The sequence below is a fragment of the Achroia grisella genome, unplaced genomic scaffold (genome assembly GCF_030625045.1).
Source record: "Achroia grisella isolate CSIRO2021 unplaced genomic scaffold, CSIRO_AGI_Agris_v1 utg598, whole genome shotgun sequence".
NCBI classification, from domain to species: domain Eukaryota; kingdom Metazoa; phylum Arthropoda; class Insecta; order Lepidoptera; family Pyralidae; genus Achroia; species Achroia grisella.
In genome coordinates, this window is record NW_026712958.1 from 1,425,101 (window position 1) to 1,440,373 (window position 15,273).

The 15,273-nt window shown below is 37.4% G+C and overlaps 1 protein-coding gene across 1 annotated transcript; it reads left to right on the top strand.

Annotated features, from left to right (window-relative positions):
* The first annotated feature begins 6,371 nt into the window (after window positions 1–6,371).
* Window positions 6,372–15,273, top strand: LOC131848868 (collagenase-like). The gene is made up of 8 exons (XM_059198817.1): window positions 6,372–6,389; window positions 6,741–6,783; window positions 8,002–8,158; window positions 8,914–9,083; window positions 12,151–12,252; window positions 13,268–13,413; window positions 14,250–14,358; window positions 14,840–15,273. The coding sequence occupies exons 1-8, from the start codon at window positions 6,372–6,374 to the stop codon at window positions 15,271–15,273; spliced, it is 1,179 nt and encodes a 392-aa protein (XP_059054800.1).

The window sequence follows — 15,273 nt, forward strand, 5'->3', positions numbered from 1 at the left end:
TATTTTAACAAAATATACTAGCTGTGCCCGCGGTTACACCTGTCTTAAATTTCAATAAAAAATGTAGCCTACATGTTCTTCTGATGCATAAGCTATATTACTGTAAAGTTTCATCAAAATGCGTTCAGTAGTTTTTGCGTGAAAGAGCAACAAATATCCATAATTACAAGTTTTCGCATTTATAATATTAATAAAATATAAATCTATTAATTTCTGAACGTACTTGCAATTACTACCCCATTACTAACTGGGATTGTTAGTAATGTGGACTCCTAACCCATTGCTAGCAATGTACCATGTGAGGTTGATCTCTACGCGGTTCCCCCTGGAAACCATCGTGATAAATTCCAGGTGAATTTGTAAGAATTAGCTAACTGATCTGATCTCATGCTCATATCATCTTTCACTGGTGCACCGTCAGCGTAAACCGTTAGCGCAGGCGGATGCACCATTTCATTATCATATACTAGCTACTCGCCTCGGCTTCGCACCGGTGTACATGTATTATATACAAACCCTCCTTTAGAATCACTCTATATATTAAAAAAACCGCTTCAAAATCCGTTGCGTAGTTTTAAAGATTTAAGCATACATAGGGACGGACAGACAGCGACGGCGACTATGTTTTATACTATGTAATGATGATTAAAAAAACACAGGAAGTTCCCAATTTCTTCACGAATGACGTAACTGATTCATCAGCCTCGATCTCCGCACAATCATCTAATTTAGAACATCATCTAGTGGACATTAACAAGGTGTCGGATATTTAAAGTGGAACGGCTGTTAAAACCACAAGGTCCTAAGGGTACTACAAACCAAAACACTAAACTCGTGTATATAAGGTTTATTGGTCGGTTTCAAATACAAGTACAGGTTACCGCTAAAAAGATTCCATGTATCGTATCTCCTCTGTTTCAAGACACTCTCCTTGATGGGAAGCCAAATCTCGAGGTCCTTGGCGTTGATATATCCAGTGACGTTCAGTTTTGCGGTCATTTGGAGGACAAGGCTAAAATAGCCTCAAAAAAGCTTGGTGTGCTCAGTAGAGTGAGACGGTATTTCACGGCGGCCCATCGCTTGTAATTATACAAGGCGCAGATCCGGCCGCATATGGAATACTGTTCTCATCTTTGGGCGGGAGCACCACAATACCAGCTACTTCCATTTGACCGCATTCAGAACCGAGCAGCCAGAATCATTGGTAATCAACGTCTATGTGACAGACTCGACCCATTGGCTTTGCGGCGAGATATTACATCTCTGTGCATTTCTACCGCAAAAAAAAACGAAACATTAGCGCGTTTCAATTTTGTTACAGCGCCATCTATTGGCGTTGAATGCAAACATTATTGTTTCACTGATTATAATCTATGTAAACCTTAACAACGGCTACACGTTATCGTGGGGACGATTGCGAACCAGTTTTGTTAATCAGATTCCTTTTTTACCCTTCTTCTTCTTCTTCATCCTCGCCTCTTCCCGTTACTCGGGGTCGGCTTTTCTAATCCTGGGGCGCCATACATTTCGCTGGTAAGCATCGTCATTTGATAGGCCCAACTCCTTCATGTCCCTATGGACATTTGTCAACCAGGTAGTTGGTGGCCTGCCTCGTCCTCTTTTTGTTGTAGCCATGGAAAGGCACTTTCTCACCATGTGGTTTTCAGGTTTACGCAGATTCCTTTTTTACCCTATAAATTAAAAATTAAATAGCAAATTGTCACAATGAATATAAGTGTACCCTCGAGGACATGGCTGAAAATCAGTATTTTGCTACTTGAGTGATTCTCCACACTGAGCTATGTACCAGTTTTGTATTGCTGTAACACACGTGCAGGTTTACCCTTATTGAATTGTTATATTATAGGTACTTGTCACGTGATGTTATAGTCAAGCTTATATGTGTGTACTGAGATACAAATAAAAACTATTATCTATCTATCTATCTAAGAGTCAGTTAGTAGTGACTCAGAAATCATAACAACAGCACACAGGTCTTTAAAAATACACAAGAACGTAATCCTCTTACGTTTCGTCAATTTGACGGCCCCGGTGGTCTAGCGGTTTAGCGCACCGTTTTACTTCCGAAGGTCGCGGGTTCGATTCTTCGCACAGTGTATTTGTAATCATGAGTATGATTTTTTGTATCGGTCTGGGTGATTTCTATGTATATTATGTAAGTATTCATATCAGTTGCCCAGTACCATAACACAAGCTCTGCTTACCGTGCGACTAGATGGCGCTGTGTTAATTGTCCAGGGTTACTTATTTATTCATAATAGTACCAACTTTCTCCGATCTCCCACGCAAATCACGGGTCGAAATTACAATGGCCCGAGCTAAAGCCAAAACCCCTAGCCCTGCTGTGCCCTCAGAACGGGGATCAAAATTACTACCTGAGCCTACTAGCCTGAGCTAAGGGGAGAACCCCAGCGCAGGCGGGTGCAACATTCCATTATCAACCCTCAAAAAAAAAAACTTGTGTGTCTTCAGACTGAAGTCGTATCCTAGAAAAGAGTTGGCGCTCAGACGTTCTATAGGCCCTATAGGCTCTTAGTTAGTTTATAATTAGACAATAAATATAATTTTGACTAATAAATTAAAAAAAGTCCCCTTACCCTCCGAATCTACATACATACGACGTAAATATTTTTTTTTATACGTATAAACTCGAGACACATTTACTCATATCTAATTCTAGTTATTCAGGATTAATAAACTATTTATAATAATAAAATTATCATTTAATCTCGATAAAAATATTATCGGATTAACCTCCAAATCGACATAATTTCCTCGATATTAATTAGTTCATATTATAATGGCGAAGTTGTCTGTTGTTGTGTTAATAACCTTAATTGGAAGAGTGGTAAATTATTTTCTTATTTACTTTATTTATTTATTTAAAAGAGTAACACACAAGTTTCTTGCTCTTTCTTGTTGGGCTAAAAAGGACTTGTATCCAGAGCCGTAAAATATTAAATAAATAAAAGATTGCTCTTTCTTCTCGTGATGAGTCTGCATTCCGAATGAGCGGCAGAATAAAAAAATGTGACTATTCAAAAATACTTATATTAAGTTTATTTGAATAAAGATTATTTCTATTTCTATTTTTTATATATTTCATATATTTGTTCAAGCTTTATAGGACAGAAAACTTAAAAATATGTTTTAGCTAGAGATAATGAAAATTTGTAAAGAACCTTTTCTGTGCAGAATTATTTTCTCTACAACTTTTATTCGAAATATTTTGTCATATCTCTTACCGTTAACTAGTTATTTTGAAAATAGGCGTTTTTCAAACATTCATCCCTTTCACGTCAACTTAAATCAAAATTTCTTTCTGAACATTATTTTTCACGTGTTTGTAGAGTTATTTTTATATTTATATTGCCCCAAAACTGGTCACATCATGGTTTAATTTAAAATTGTACTATAGCTGACCTCCGTAACTTCGTCTGCATCATACTTACTTGACACTTATAATTATATTTCGCCCAATGTATATATAATATCTTTTTAAATTATAGCCCATCTGTTATTCTGGTGTATAAGCTATATAACTGTAAGGTTTCACAAAACTCCGTTCAGTAGTTTTCGTGTGAAAGAGTAACAAAAGTCCATCCATCCATGATCATTAACTTTCGCGTTTATAATATTAATCAGATTATTATAGGATATTAAATTCAAATTCAAATTCAAAAATCATTTATTCATGTAGGACATTTTAGCCGCTTATGAACGTCAAATTTTTACATTATATTTTTTTTCCCTACCGTCCAGTTCGGTATATAGATCCAATTGAGAAGAACTGGCAAGAAACTCAATTGAATTACTTTTATTTTTGTAAATCTAGTTTATTTACAATGCATAGGTATTTTTATTTTTATATAGGTGTCTATGTCTAACATTAAATGAAAATCCCGAACATGAAAACAATTGCCATGCACGCTCGTCATTCAAGTAATCGTTTAGCGAGTAATAGGCGTTGCTCAGTAAATATGATTTAAGAGATGTTTCAAATTTATTTAAGGGTAATTCCAATATATCCTTTGGTATCTTATTGTAAATTTTTATACCTATTCCCATAAAAGACCTATTGACTTTTTCATCCTTTAGAAAACTTGGGGACAGCAAGTTTGTCTTTAAATCTAGTATTAATATTATGAATATTGCTGTTTTTTGGTATGGAATGGAAATATCATGTGGTACCAATTATGCGTTACCACAGATAATATAATATTACATAGCGTTACTATTCCAGTCTCTATGTCATGTCGCTTATCCTGTAAATGATAAAATCCATAGAATAGCTCTGTTCTGTGATAAAATCATAAATGAACCATGTCTGTCTTTTTTCTCTGAACTCAATGCTGTTGACCACAACTGGCCTTTGCAGCTTCACCGAACGATAGTTGACAAGTGCAGATGGCACTCAAATTCCGCAGAAGGACTTATGGTACAGCTGAAGCCCAACTACCACCTGACGGATACGACTTTAGTCTGAGGGCACCGCTAAGGGTTCGAACCTCGGCTCAGGCTGTCGTAATTTCGTTCTCCGTTTGAATTAGTCGGGGGATCGAGGAGAAGATCTTGTCTGTAAATCTGGCCTCACATTATTAGGTAAATTAGGTAGCTAGGACGATTGTGCTATGCAACCCTGTTCTGATTGGCGAATTTCCAAATAGGGCGGGGCGTAGTAACCATTGCGCCAATGAAACGGCAGTTTTATAGAGCAATCGTTCGTCTTAACCTAGTAATCGGCCGGGTCAATGTGCCCACTTTAATATGACTGAGTGCAGTGATGGTCTTTCCGTCATATTCGTGAACGGGTGCTGCTTGTCTGTTCTGGACTGGTCTGTTCGGGTTATGGCTGCAGATTAGTTATTTTCTGTTGACAAAAATAGAATATCATATGCTGGTGGTCACTATATTCTTTGCAAAAATGTAATAGCATATACCTGGTAGTTACTATGTTCTTCCGTGTTATGACGTGACGTGTACGTTCGTCCTATGTTATTAAAAATGAATCTTTATTATTTTATATGTACACTAGCTCCTCGCCCCGGCTTCGCACGGGTGTGTACATGTATTATATATATAAACCTTCCTCTTGAATCACTCTATTAAGAAAAACCGCTTCAAAATCCGTTGCGTAGTTTTAAAGATTTAAGTATACATAGAGACGGACAGACAGCGACAGCGACATTGTTTTATACTATGTATTGAAGCTCATTTGAAAAGAATAAGAGTTGAGTTTCTTCTTAGTTCCTTTTGAAGAATTTACCAAACCACCATTAGGTAACACAGATAAACATTCTGACAAATATTTTAACGACTTCGCATTAAAAGAATTGTTAGTAAGTTTATCTATTTGTGTATGATAATGTCAGAAATTATTTAACCCACTTCAATTTTAGGGCTCTATTAGTAGGATCTAGAGTCCTTGAAAACGTTACCTTTTAAACTTCAGTGACAGAATTATTTTAGGAAACACTGATACAGTAGAATCCATTAACATAAATAGTAGATATGTTATATTTTATCAATATTTATCTACATTGAAACTATTTAATTGACGCCCTCGGTGGTCTAGTGGTTTAGCACACCGCTTTACTTGCGATGCTCGCGGGTTCTATTCCTCGCACGGCACAAACATTTGTATTCATGAGTATGACTTTTACTATCGGTCTGGGTGCTTTCTATGTATATTATGTATGTATTTACAAAATATGTACATATATGTATTTCTATCAATTGTCTAGTACCCATAACACAAGCTCTGCTTAACTTGAGACTAGATGGTGCTGTGTAAATTGTCCAAGAATAGTATTATTATTGTTATTCTTTTATTTAATTCTCATCTCCCCTCTTAAGGAAAGGAGATGGCAACTTACCCCCGGCAGAAACACAGTCGGCCGGCGTACAATGCGGGCAGAATCTAAGAGCACCGCTTTCTGCATCATTCCCTTTTCTTTTCATCATTTTTCAATATTATTATTTCTTAAACTTAAAGAAATTCTCATCTCCCCTCTTAAGGACAGGAAATGGTAACTTACCTCCGGTAGAAGCACGATCGGCCGGGGTTCAGGGCCCCAGGGAGAGAAACCGGCGTACAATGCGGGCAGAATTATTATTATTATTATTTTACAAAAAATATGATTATCATTAATGTAAAATAATAATAATATAATAATAATAAAATATTATTTTATTATTATTATTTAATGATATATCTAATTCTTTATGTACTTCAGTTATTTTATTTCAGAAATTCTAGTTTATATAGAGAAGGAGTATAATGCTGAATTTATTTTTTAATTGTAATAAAAAATATATTAAATCTATAAAAAAACATTACAAACACTATAATGCTTAAAGTCTTATCCGTCAGTTGGCCTTCAGCCGCTCCATATGTCCTGCGGGTTTGGAGTGCCATCTGCACTCGCCCCCTATCGTCCGGTGAAGCTGTAAAAGCCAGCTGCGGCCAACAGTATTAGAGTAGTCCGAAAACAAAGCATTCATTCATTTTTAACATTAATGTGGATAAAAAATACAAACAATATTAAATCTGAAATATCAGAAAGAACAAAATTAAACTCACTGTATAAAATCTTTAGAGTAGTCTGAAAAATAATGTACGGACAGACATACATTCACATTTTTAATATTATGTAATATAGATAAATAGAATTAATAAAAAAAACAAGTTTCACTACCAATATTAAATTTCATTTCAGGTATCTGCCGATCCCTCTTTGACTTTTCCTGAATCAACGAGAGGTTAGTAAACGGATAAATTTTTCATCGTAATAAAGATCTACCTGCCTTTATCCAAAATCATTTGAGGATAGGGTAATATGACGACCTCGGTGGGGGGGAAAGAGGATTTTGAGGAGGGGGGAAAGAGGATTCTGAGGAGGGGGAAAGAGGATTCTGAGGAGAGGGAGAGAAGATTCTGAGGAGGGGGAAAAGAGGATTCTGAGGAGGAGGGAAAGGGGATAGTAATGTGGACTAATAACCCCATTGCTCAGGTCGACCACCACGCGATTCTCCTAGAAGCCATAGTGGTAAATTCTCATTCGCCACGATGGGCTGCTATTCTTGAAGGCGAGAGAAGAGGGATGGCTTACTTTACTTATTTACCATGTCAGGTTGACCCCCACGCGATTCTCTCTGAAACCGTCGTTATAAATTCATGGTGAAATTGCCACGATGGGCTAACTGATCTGACCTTATGCTCACCTTATCATCCGCCACTGGTGGCCCGCCAGTGTAAACCGTTAGCGCAGGCGGGTGCACCATCCATTATCCATGAGACGACCTCGGTGGACTATAGGTTTAGCACACCGCTTTGCTTGTAATTTTTATCTGTCTAATATCTCATCTTTCAACTAAAACAGTTTAAAGAAAAAGCTTTGCCGGCTAAAGTAGTCGAGACAGAAGTTTAGGCGACTTATTACAGCATTTACCTTGGTCTATCCTTACTAATATTTCAAATGCGAAAGTAACCTGTCTCTGTCTGTCTGTCTGTCGCACTTTCATGCCAAAACTCTCTACCGATTTAAATGAAATGTGCTACACATGTAGACCCTGAGAAAGGTTTACTTAGGCAACTTTCTAACGCAAAAAAGGTTGTAAAGGGTTGAAGAGAGATGAAAGGTTGTATCGAAGTATCGTCGTATTGAAGCTAGAAGTTTGAAATTTACTTTTTAGACTGATGATAACTAATGAAATATACCTAAAGAAATATGATATTAAAAATTTTAAATATTTTAACATTAAGTATAAATAAATAGGGGATGAAAGTTTGTACGGAAATTCGTCATTTTTTAAGTTGCAAGGAAAAAACTTTTTTCTTTAGCTTTTTTAAATAAGATTATTGAATATTCTTTCTTTATTAGGTCAAGGTTACTATTCTACGGGGATGAAGCCGCGGGCACAACTAGTCTCTCCATAATGCAAGTGTAACTTACTAAACATTATGGTGTTCCACTGCAGATGTCTCCCGTATAGTGTCAGGATGGGAAGCAGAGCGTGGTCAGCTGCCGTTCCAGCTGTCTATTCGGATGGTGAACCCCAACGGTTCAGTCAACTCGTGTGGAGGTAGCATTATTCACCAGGAATGGGGTATCACTGCGGCTCACTGCACCGCAACGTGAGTTTCAATAAATCATCAACCATCATTAGTATTCATCCTAAACCCAACGGATAGTTAGATACAACCTTTTGTCTGATTTTTAAATAAAACTGCTGTCTGTGTGGACTGCCTCGGATGGTTTTGTGGTTTAGCACACCGCCTCACTTCCAATAGTTGCAGGTTCGAGAAACGGCAAACATTTCCAAAAATCTACATTACTAACAATCCTTTCTCTGCCATAATTTTTTTTTCGGACTACTCTAATGCTGTTTTTTTTATGGATGATAATGGAATGGTGCTCCCACCTGCGCTAACGGTTTACGCTGGTGGGGCATCAGTGGAGGATGATAAGATGAGCATGAAGTCAGGTCAGTTAGCCCATTGTGACAAATTCATCAGGAATTTATCACGATGGTTTCCAGGGGGAACCGCATGGAGGTCAACCTGACATGGTACATTGCTAGTAATGGGGTCATGAGTCCACATTATTAACAATTCCCTTCCCCCCTCTCAAATGCTGTTAGGCGCACCTAGCCTTTACAGCGGACGATAGGGAGCGAGTGCAGATAGCACTCCAAAACCGCCAAAGGACTTATGGAGCCGCTGAAGGCCAACTCCCGCCTGACGGATACGACTTTAAACTGAGGTCACCGTTAATTTGAACCTCGGATCTAGTAGTAATTTCGATCCCCTTGAGTTGAGTTGGATGGAGGACGATTATTGTTAAAGACACCTACTTACTGATTTCTTATGACCATCATTTACAATTGCAGTCGCACCACTATTGTGATCCGAGCGGGCGCAGTCAATCTCACACAACCTTTCTACATCTTCGAAACGACAGAGTATTACAACCATCCTCTGTACAACGAAGCTTTGCAGCAGGTGGTGCAGCCAAATGACATCGGCCTCCTCAAGTTTGGGAGAGCACTCATCTTCAACGGTAAGCCATATTAATGGTAAATAAACTGGCATTATGCTTAAATGAGTACTAATGGTCACTAAACCGTATGTTGTTTTGTCAAATGAAATCAAATCAAATCAAAACGTAAAATTACGTTAATGTCAATTTGACTGATAACAGTTAGTAACAATAAAAATATTTTCATACATTTATTTCATTAATTTTTTGTTTCGTTCGTTTCACTCATTTCATTAATTTCGTTCATTTCAGTCACATCAGTCACTTCTGTCACTTCATTCACTTCATTCACTTCAGGCACTTCCGTCAGTTCAGTCACTTAAGTCACTTCAGTCACTTCAGTCACTTCAGTCACTTCAGTCACTTCAGTCACATTCATTTTTTCATTTCGTTCATTTCGTTCATTTCGTTGATTTCGTTCATTTCGTTGATTTCGTTGATTTCGTTGATTTCGTTGATTTCGTTGATTTCGTTGATTTCGTTCATTTCGTTCATTTCGTTCATTTCGTTCATTTCGTTCATTTCGTTCATTTCGTTCATTTCGTTCATTTCGTTCATTTCGTTCATTTCGTTCATTTCTTTCATTTCGTTCATTTCGTTCATTTCGTTCATTTCGTTCATTTCGTTCATTTCGTTCATTTCGTTCATTTCGTTCATTTCGTTCATTTCATTCATTTCGTTCATTCATTTCGTTCATTTCGTTCATTTCTTTCATTTCGTTCATTTCGTTCATTTCGTTCATTTCGTTCATTTCGTTCATTTCGTTCATTTCGTTCATTTCGTTCATTTCGTTCATTTCGTTCATTTCATTCATTTCGTTCATTTCATTCATTTCGTTCATTTCATTCATACAGTCACTTCGTTCACTTCAGTCACTTCGGTCACTTCAGTCACTAAAGTCACTTCAGTTACTTCGGTCACTTCAGTCATTTAAGTCACTTCAGTCACTTCAGTTACTTCAGTCGGGTTAGTCATCATTAATTTTTCACTCATTCAGTCACTTCAGTTCTACTTCAGTCACTTCAGTTGCACTTCAGTCACTTCATCATTTCGTTCATATCGTTCATTCACTTCATTCTGTCACTTTAGTCACTTCATTTTCTTCAGTGACTTCTTTCACGTCAGTCAGTTCAGTTACATTCATTTTATTCAATTCATTCATTTCATTCATTCAGTCACTTCAGTCACTTCAGTCACTTCGGTCACTTCAGTCATTTAAGTCACTTCAGTCACTTCAGTCACTTCCGTCAGTTCGTCACATCATTCATATCATTCACTTCAATCACTTCAGTTACTTCAGTCGGGTCAGTCACTTCTTTCACACCATTCTCACTTCAGCTACTTCAGTCACTAAAGTTGCATCAGTCACTTAATTCACTTCAGTCACTTCAGTCACTTCATTTCCTTAAGTCACTTCAGTCACTTCATTTCCTTCATTCACTTCATTCACTTCCGTCAAGTCAGTCAGTTCCGTCAAGTCAGTCAGTTCAGTCTCATTCATTACATTCATTTCATTCATTTCATTCATTTCATTCATTTCATTTCATTTCATTCATTTCGTTCATTTCGTTCATTTCGTTCATTTCGTTCATTTCGTTCATTTCGTTCATTTCGTTCATTTCGTTCATTTCGTTCATTTCGTTCATTTCGTTCATTTCGTTCATTTCGTTCATTTCGTTCATTTCGTTCATTTCGTTCATTTCGTTCATTTCGTTCATTTCGTTCATTTCGTTCATTTCGTTCATTTCGTTCATTTCGTTCATTTCGTTCATTTCGTTCATTTCGTTCATTTCGTTCATTTCGTTCATTTCGTTCATTTCGTTCATTTCGTTCATTTCGTTCATTTCGTTCATTTCGTTCATTTCGTTCATTTCGTTCATTTCGTTCATTTCGTTCATTTCGTTCATTTCGTTCATTTCGTTCATTTCGTTCATTTCGTTCATTTCGTTCATTTCGTTCATTTCGTTCATTTCATTCATTTCATTCATACAGTCACTTCGTTCACTTAAGTCAGTTCAGTCACTTCAGTCAGTTCAGTCACATTCATTTCATTCATTTTATTCATTTCAGTTACTTTAGTCACTTCAGTCACTTCAGTCACTTCAGTCATTTAAGTCACTTCAGTCACTAAAGTCACTTCAGTCACTTCAGTCACTGCAGTCATTTCAGTCATTTCAGTCACTTCAGTAACATCAGTCACTTCATTCACTTCATTCATAAAAGACGCAAATGTCACATCATTCATTCATTGTTGTTCATTTCGTTCATTTCGTAAATTCGTTCATTTCGTTCACTACAGTCATCACTTCATTCACTACAGTCACTTCATTCACTTCAGTCACTTCAATCAGTTCAGTCACATTCATTTTATTGACCTCATTCTTTTCATTCACTTCATTCATTTCATTCACTTCATTCATTTCAGTCACTTCAGTCAGTTTAGTCACTTCAGTCACTTCTGTCACTTCAGTCACTTTAGTCACTTCAGTCCCTTCAGTCACTTTTATTCACTTCAGTCACTTCAGTCACTTCAGTCACTTCAGTCACTGCAGTCATTTCAATCATTTCAGTCACTTCAGGCACTTCAGTCACTTCATTCACAAAAGTCGCAAATGTCACATCATTCACTTCAGTCGTTTCAGTCACTTCAGTCACTTCAATCGTTTCATTCGCTAAATTATTTTATTCGTTTCATTGATATCTTCAGATTTATTCGTTTCACTCATTTCACTCATAATTCGTTTCATGCTTTCCGTTCGTTTCATTCGTGACATTCATTTCATTTATTTCATTGATTTAATTAATTCTAATACTAGACATACACACCTATATAAATATACATTACTATGTATAATTTCTCTCAATAATTTTTTTTTAAGCCACTTTATTTACTAATAAAGTGGTTTAAAAAAAATTAATTGATTTTCTTGCCAGTTCTTCTCAATTGGATCCATATACCGAACTGGATGGTAGGGTAAAAAATAAATTTACAATGTAAAAAGTTTGACGTTCATAATCGGGTAAAATGTCCTACATGAATAAATGATTTTTGAATTTGATTTGTTGACATGTTGTCTATCTTTCTCAGATTATGTCCAACCGATTAGGCTACAGAACTCTGAGTCTAAGAATCGTGATTACCATGGCATCAGATTGACTGCCAGCGGCTGGGGGCGGACCTGGACCCAAGGTGAGCCTATTTAATAGAAATAGAAATAATATTTATTCAAATAAACTTATTATAGCACTTTTGAATAGTCACATTTTCTTTCTTACCGCTCATTCGTGGTCGAGTGGAATGAGTAGTCATGCTCACTCCAGACATGTGGCGGCGTCATGGACCGTGTCATGGGCTTCCTAAAATATGTTCGAGCGCAATGATGGTTGGCTCATACGTCATACTCGTGAACGAGGACTGCTTGTAAGGACTGGACACTACGACTGATTCAATTTTGTTGTGTATTTAATATTGCACCGTAATAAATTAGTGCTTGTTGGTAGTTTGTATTCAGACGTTAATGAAACTTTTAATTAAAAAATTGTTATGACTATTCAAAAGTGCTTAAATAAAGTAATTTGAATAAAAGATTTTCTATTTTTCGGAACGCAGATTTAACGAGAACGAGAAACTTGCGCGATAATAATGATAATGAAGTTAGGCCGTAGTCGGGAATACACTAGCAATAAATGATGAAGATTTTCAGAGGGAGCCACCTGGAGGACGACTTCAAACAAGGCCTCTAATCCCCATTACTAGGGAAAAAGGGAATTGTTAATATTATAAAATAACTACTAATGGGGTTACCATTGCTAGTAATGTGTGGTATATGGGTCAGATCAACTTCCACGCGGTTACTCTTGGAAACCATTGTTGTTTCCTGGTAATTTAATTACAATGGGCAAGCTAATCTACTATCTAATCTAACTTCATGATCATCTTATCAACCTTCACTGATACTCCGTAAGCATAAAGCGCTAACTTACGGGGTATCAGTTCATTATCATTCATTAAAAAAGTCCCTATTACTATCAATGTCCTCCCCCTTATGTACCCCTAGAAACGTTTGGTGGCTAATTCTTTATGAATCAACAATGTTGGTTCCCAGGGTACTGCACTAGACCCCTAGAACTAGGCCAGACAAGATATTATCATATGATTTTTAGAGAATCCGACTTGCAATGGACCAATATTTTTATTATTTTAGGACTGGCGCCTGAGAATTTGAATTGGGTATATTTGTTGGGCACCTCCAACATCGACTGTTTGATTGCATTCGGAGGCAGCAGCATCATCCAAGATTCAACCATTTGTGCCAGCTCCTACAACGTCACCAGCCAGTCTACATGCCAGGTGATAAATACCCTCACAACTATAATATAATACACGGGTGATGTATACCATAGCTTTGCTCTTAGGCGACCTATATATTTTAACTAATACTAATGGCGAAATCATGGAACTTATGGGGAGTTCTATTCATATTTCTATTTAAACATTAAATTTAAAATAAGCTTGCTCACCTTTTCAAACGGATTTTTTGGGGATGGCCTATGTTCATCAGTGGACGTCTTCCGGACTGAAAAGATGATGATCTTTCCAAAATTAGAATATTTTGGAAAGATCCAAGAAAGTATTCGTGTTGTTGTCTTATTTCTGGGGTAATATTTCCCCCTAGATGGTCTCCTCCTCTCCCCTTATCACTTGCCTCCGAGATATGCGAGAGTTTTTTATTTTAACACAAATTATATATTGTCTTTTTACTCGGTGTATTTTTTTTACTGAGAGCGATAAGAACATAGAGTGAGTAAAAACCTTTCCTTTTCTCCCGCACCCCATTCGTCTCTCTTTAACTTCAAATCTTTATACTAGATGTCGCTACAAGTCTATTGTTCCTAATTTAATAGCTCTACGCGACTGTTCTGTTCAGTCGACGGTTACCACGTGACTAAAATCGTATCTGTCAGGCGGGAGTTGAGCCGTTCCGTAAGTGCTTCCGCTTGTTTGGAGTACCATCTGCACTCGCTCCCTATCGCCCGGTGAAGCTGTAAAGGCCAGCTGCGGCCAACAGCATTAGAGTAGTCCGAAAAAAACATGTGCCGTTAAGTTTATTTTTTATAAATATATTTATTTTTGTCTATTAGGTTATTTATTTGCCATTTACGTTATATAAAAAAATATTAATGCAGGGCGACAGTGGTGGTCCGCTGACTGTGATCGACTACGACGGTCAGCTGAGCGAGGTGGGCGTCACATCGTTCGTGTCGGCAACTGGTTGCCACACTGGATTTCCAGCTGGTAAGAATCATTTAAGAACAGATATTCTCATGTATGTATGGTCAATACTTATGTCAGTCTCTGTTACATGTGAATGGTTATATGGGCAGAGGAAGGCCGAAAAAGAGATGGATGGACTGTGTGAATGATATTGTAAGAATGGGAGTATAACGAGATGACTGCGAACAGAGATGAATGGAAGCGAAAAACATATTACGCCGACGCCAAATAAATGGGATAAGGAAGAAGCATGATGAATACTCATATCAATCTCTCTGATACTCATTGACAGAGTCGGTGGTCTAGCGGATTAGCATGTAGCCTTACTTCCGATGGTCGTGAGTCCGATTCCTCATACGGTACAATAATTATAATCTATTATAGCCATAAAAAGTAGCTTTTTTGATAAAGAGATGTTTTACATGCTGGAATAATTAATTTTATTTAGTCAGGTATAAAATTTTCTATGAAATCACAGACTATGACTTTGTTTTTTTATCAGGTTTCATCCGACCAGGTCACTACCACGATTGGTACTATGAAGTGACAGGTATAAACTTCGATTGGGTGTTCAACCCACTTACAACTACCACAGAAGTACTAGAGACTACCACGGAAGTACTGGAGACTACCACGGAAGTACTGGAGACTACCACGGAAGTATTGGAGACTACCACAGAAGTACTAGAGACTACCACGGAAGTACTGGAGACTACCACGGAAGTACTGGAGACTACCACGGAAGTATTGGAGACTACCACAGAAGTACTAGAGACTACCACGGAAATATTGGAGACTACCACAGAAGTACTAGAGACTACCACGGAAGTTCTGGACATTACTACGGATATAGACTACTGTACCTCGGAAGGACTGGAGACTACCACGGAAGTACTGGAGACTACCACACCGGTACCTGAAGTAGAAATCGAGTAA

Excerpts from the sequence above, each read along its gene's own strand:
- LOC131848868 (XM_059198817.1), top strand. Across the intron at positions 6,784-8,001 it reads TTTTCCTGAATCAACGAGAG|ATGTCTCCCGTATAGTGTCA; the intron begins GTTAGTAAACGG and ends GTTCCACTGCAG. Across the intron at positions 14,359-14,839 it reads CCACACTGGATTTCCAGCTG|GTTTCATCCGACCAGGTCAC; the intron begins GTAAGAATCATT and ends TTTTTTTATCAG.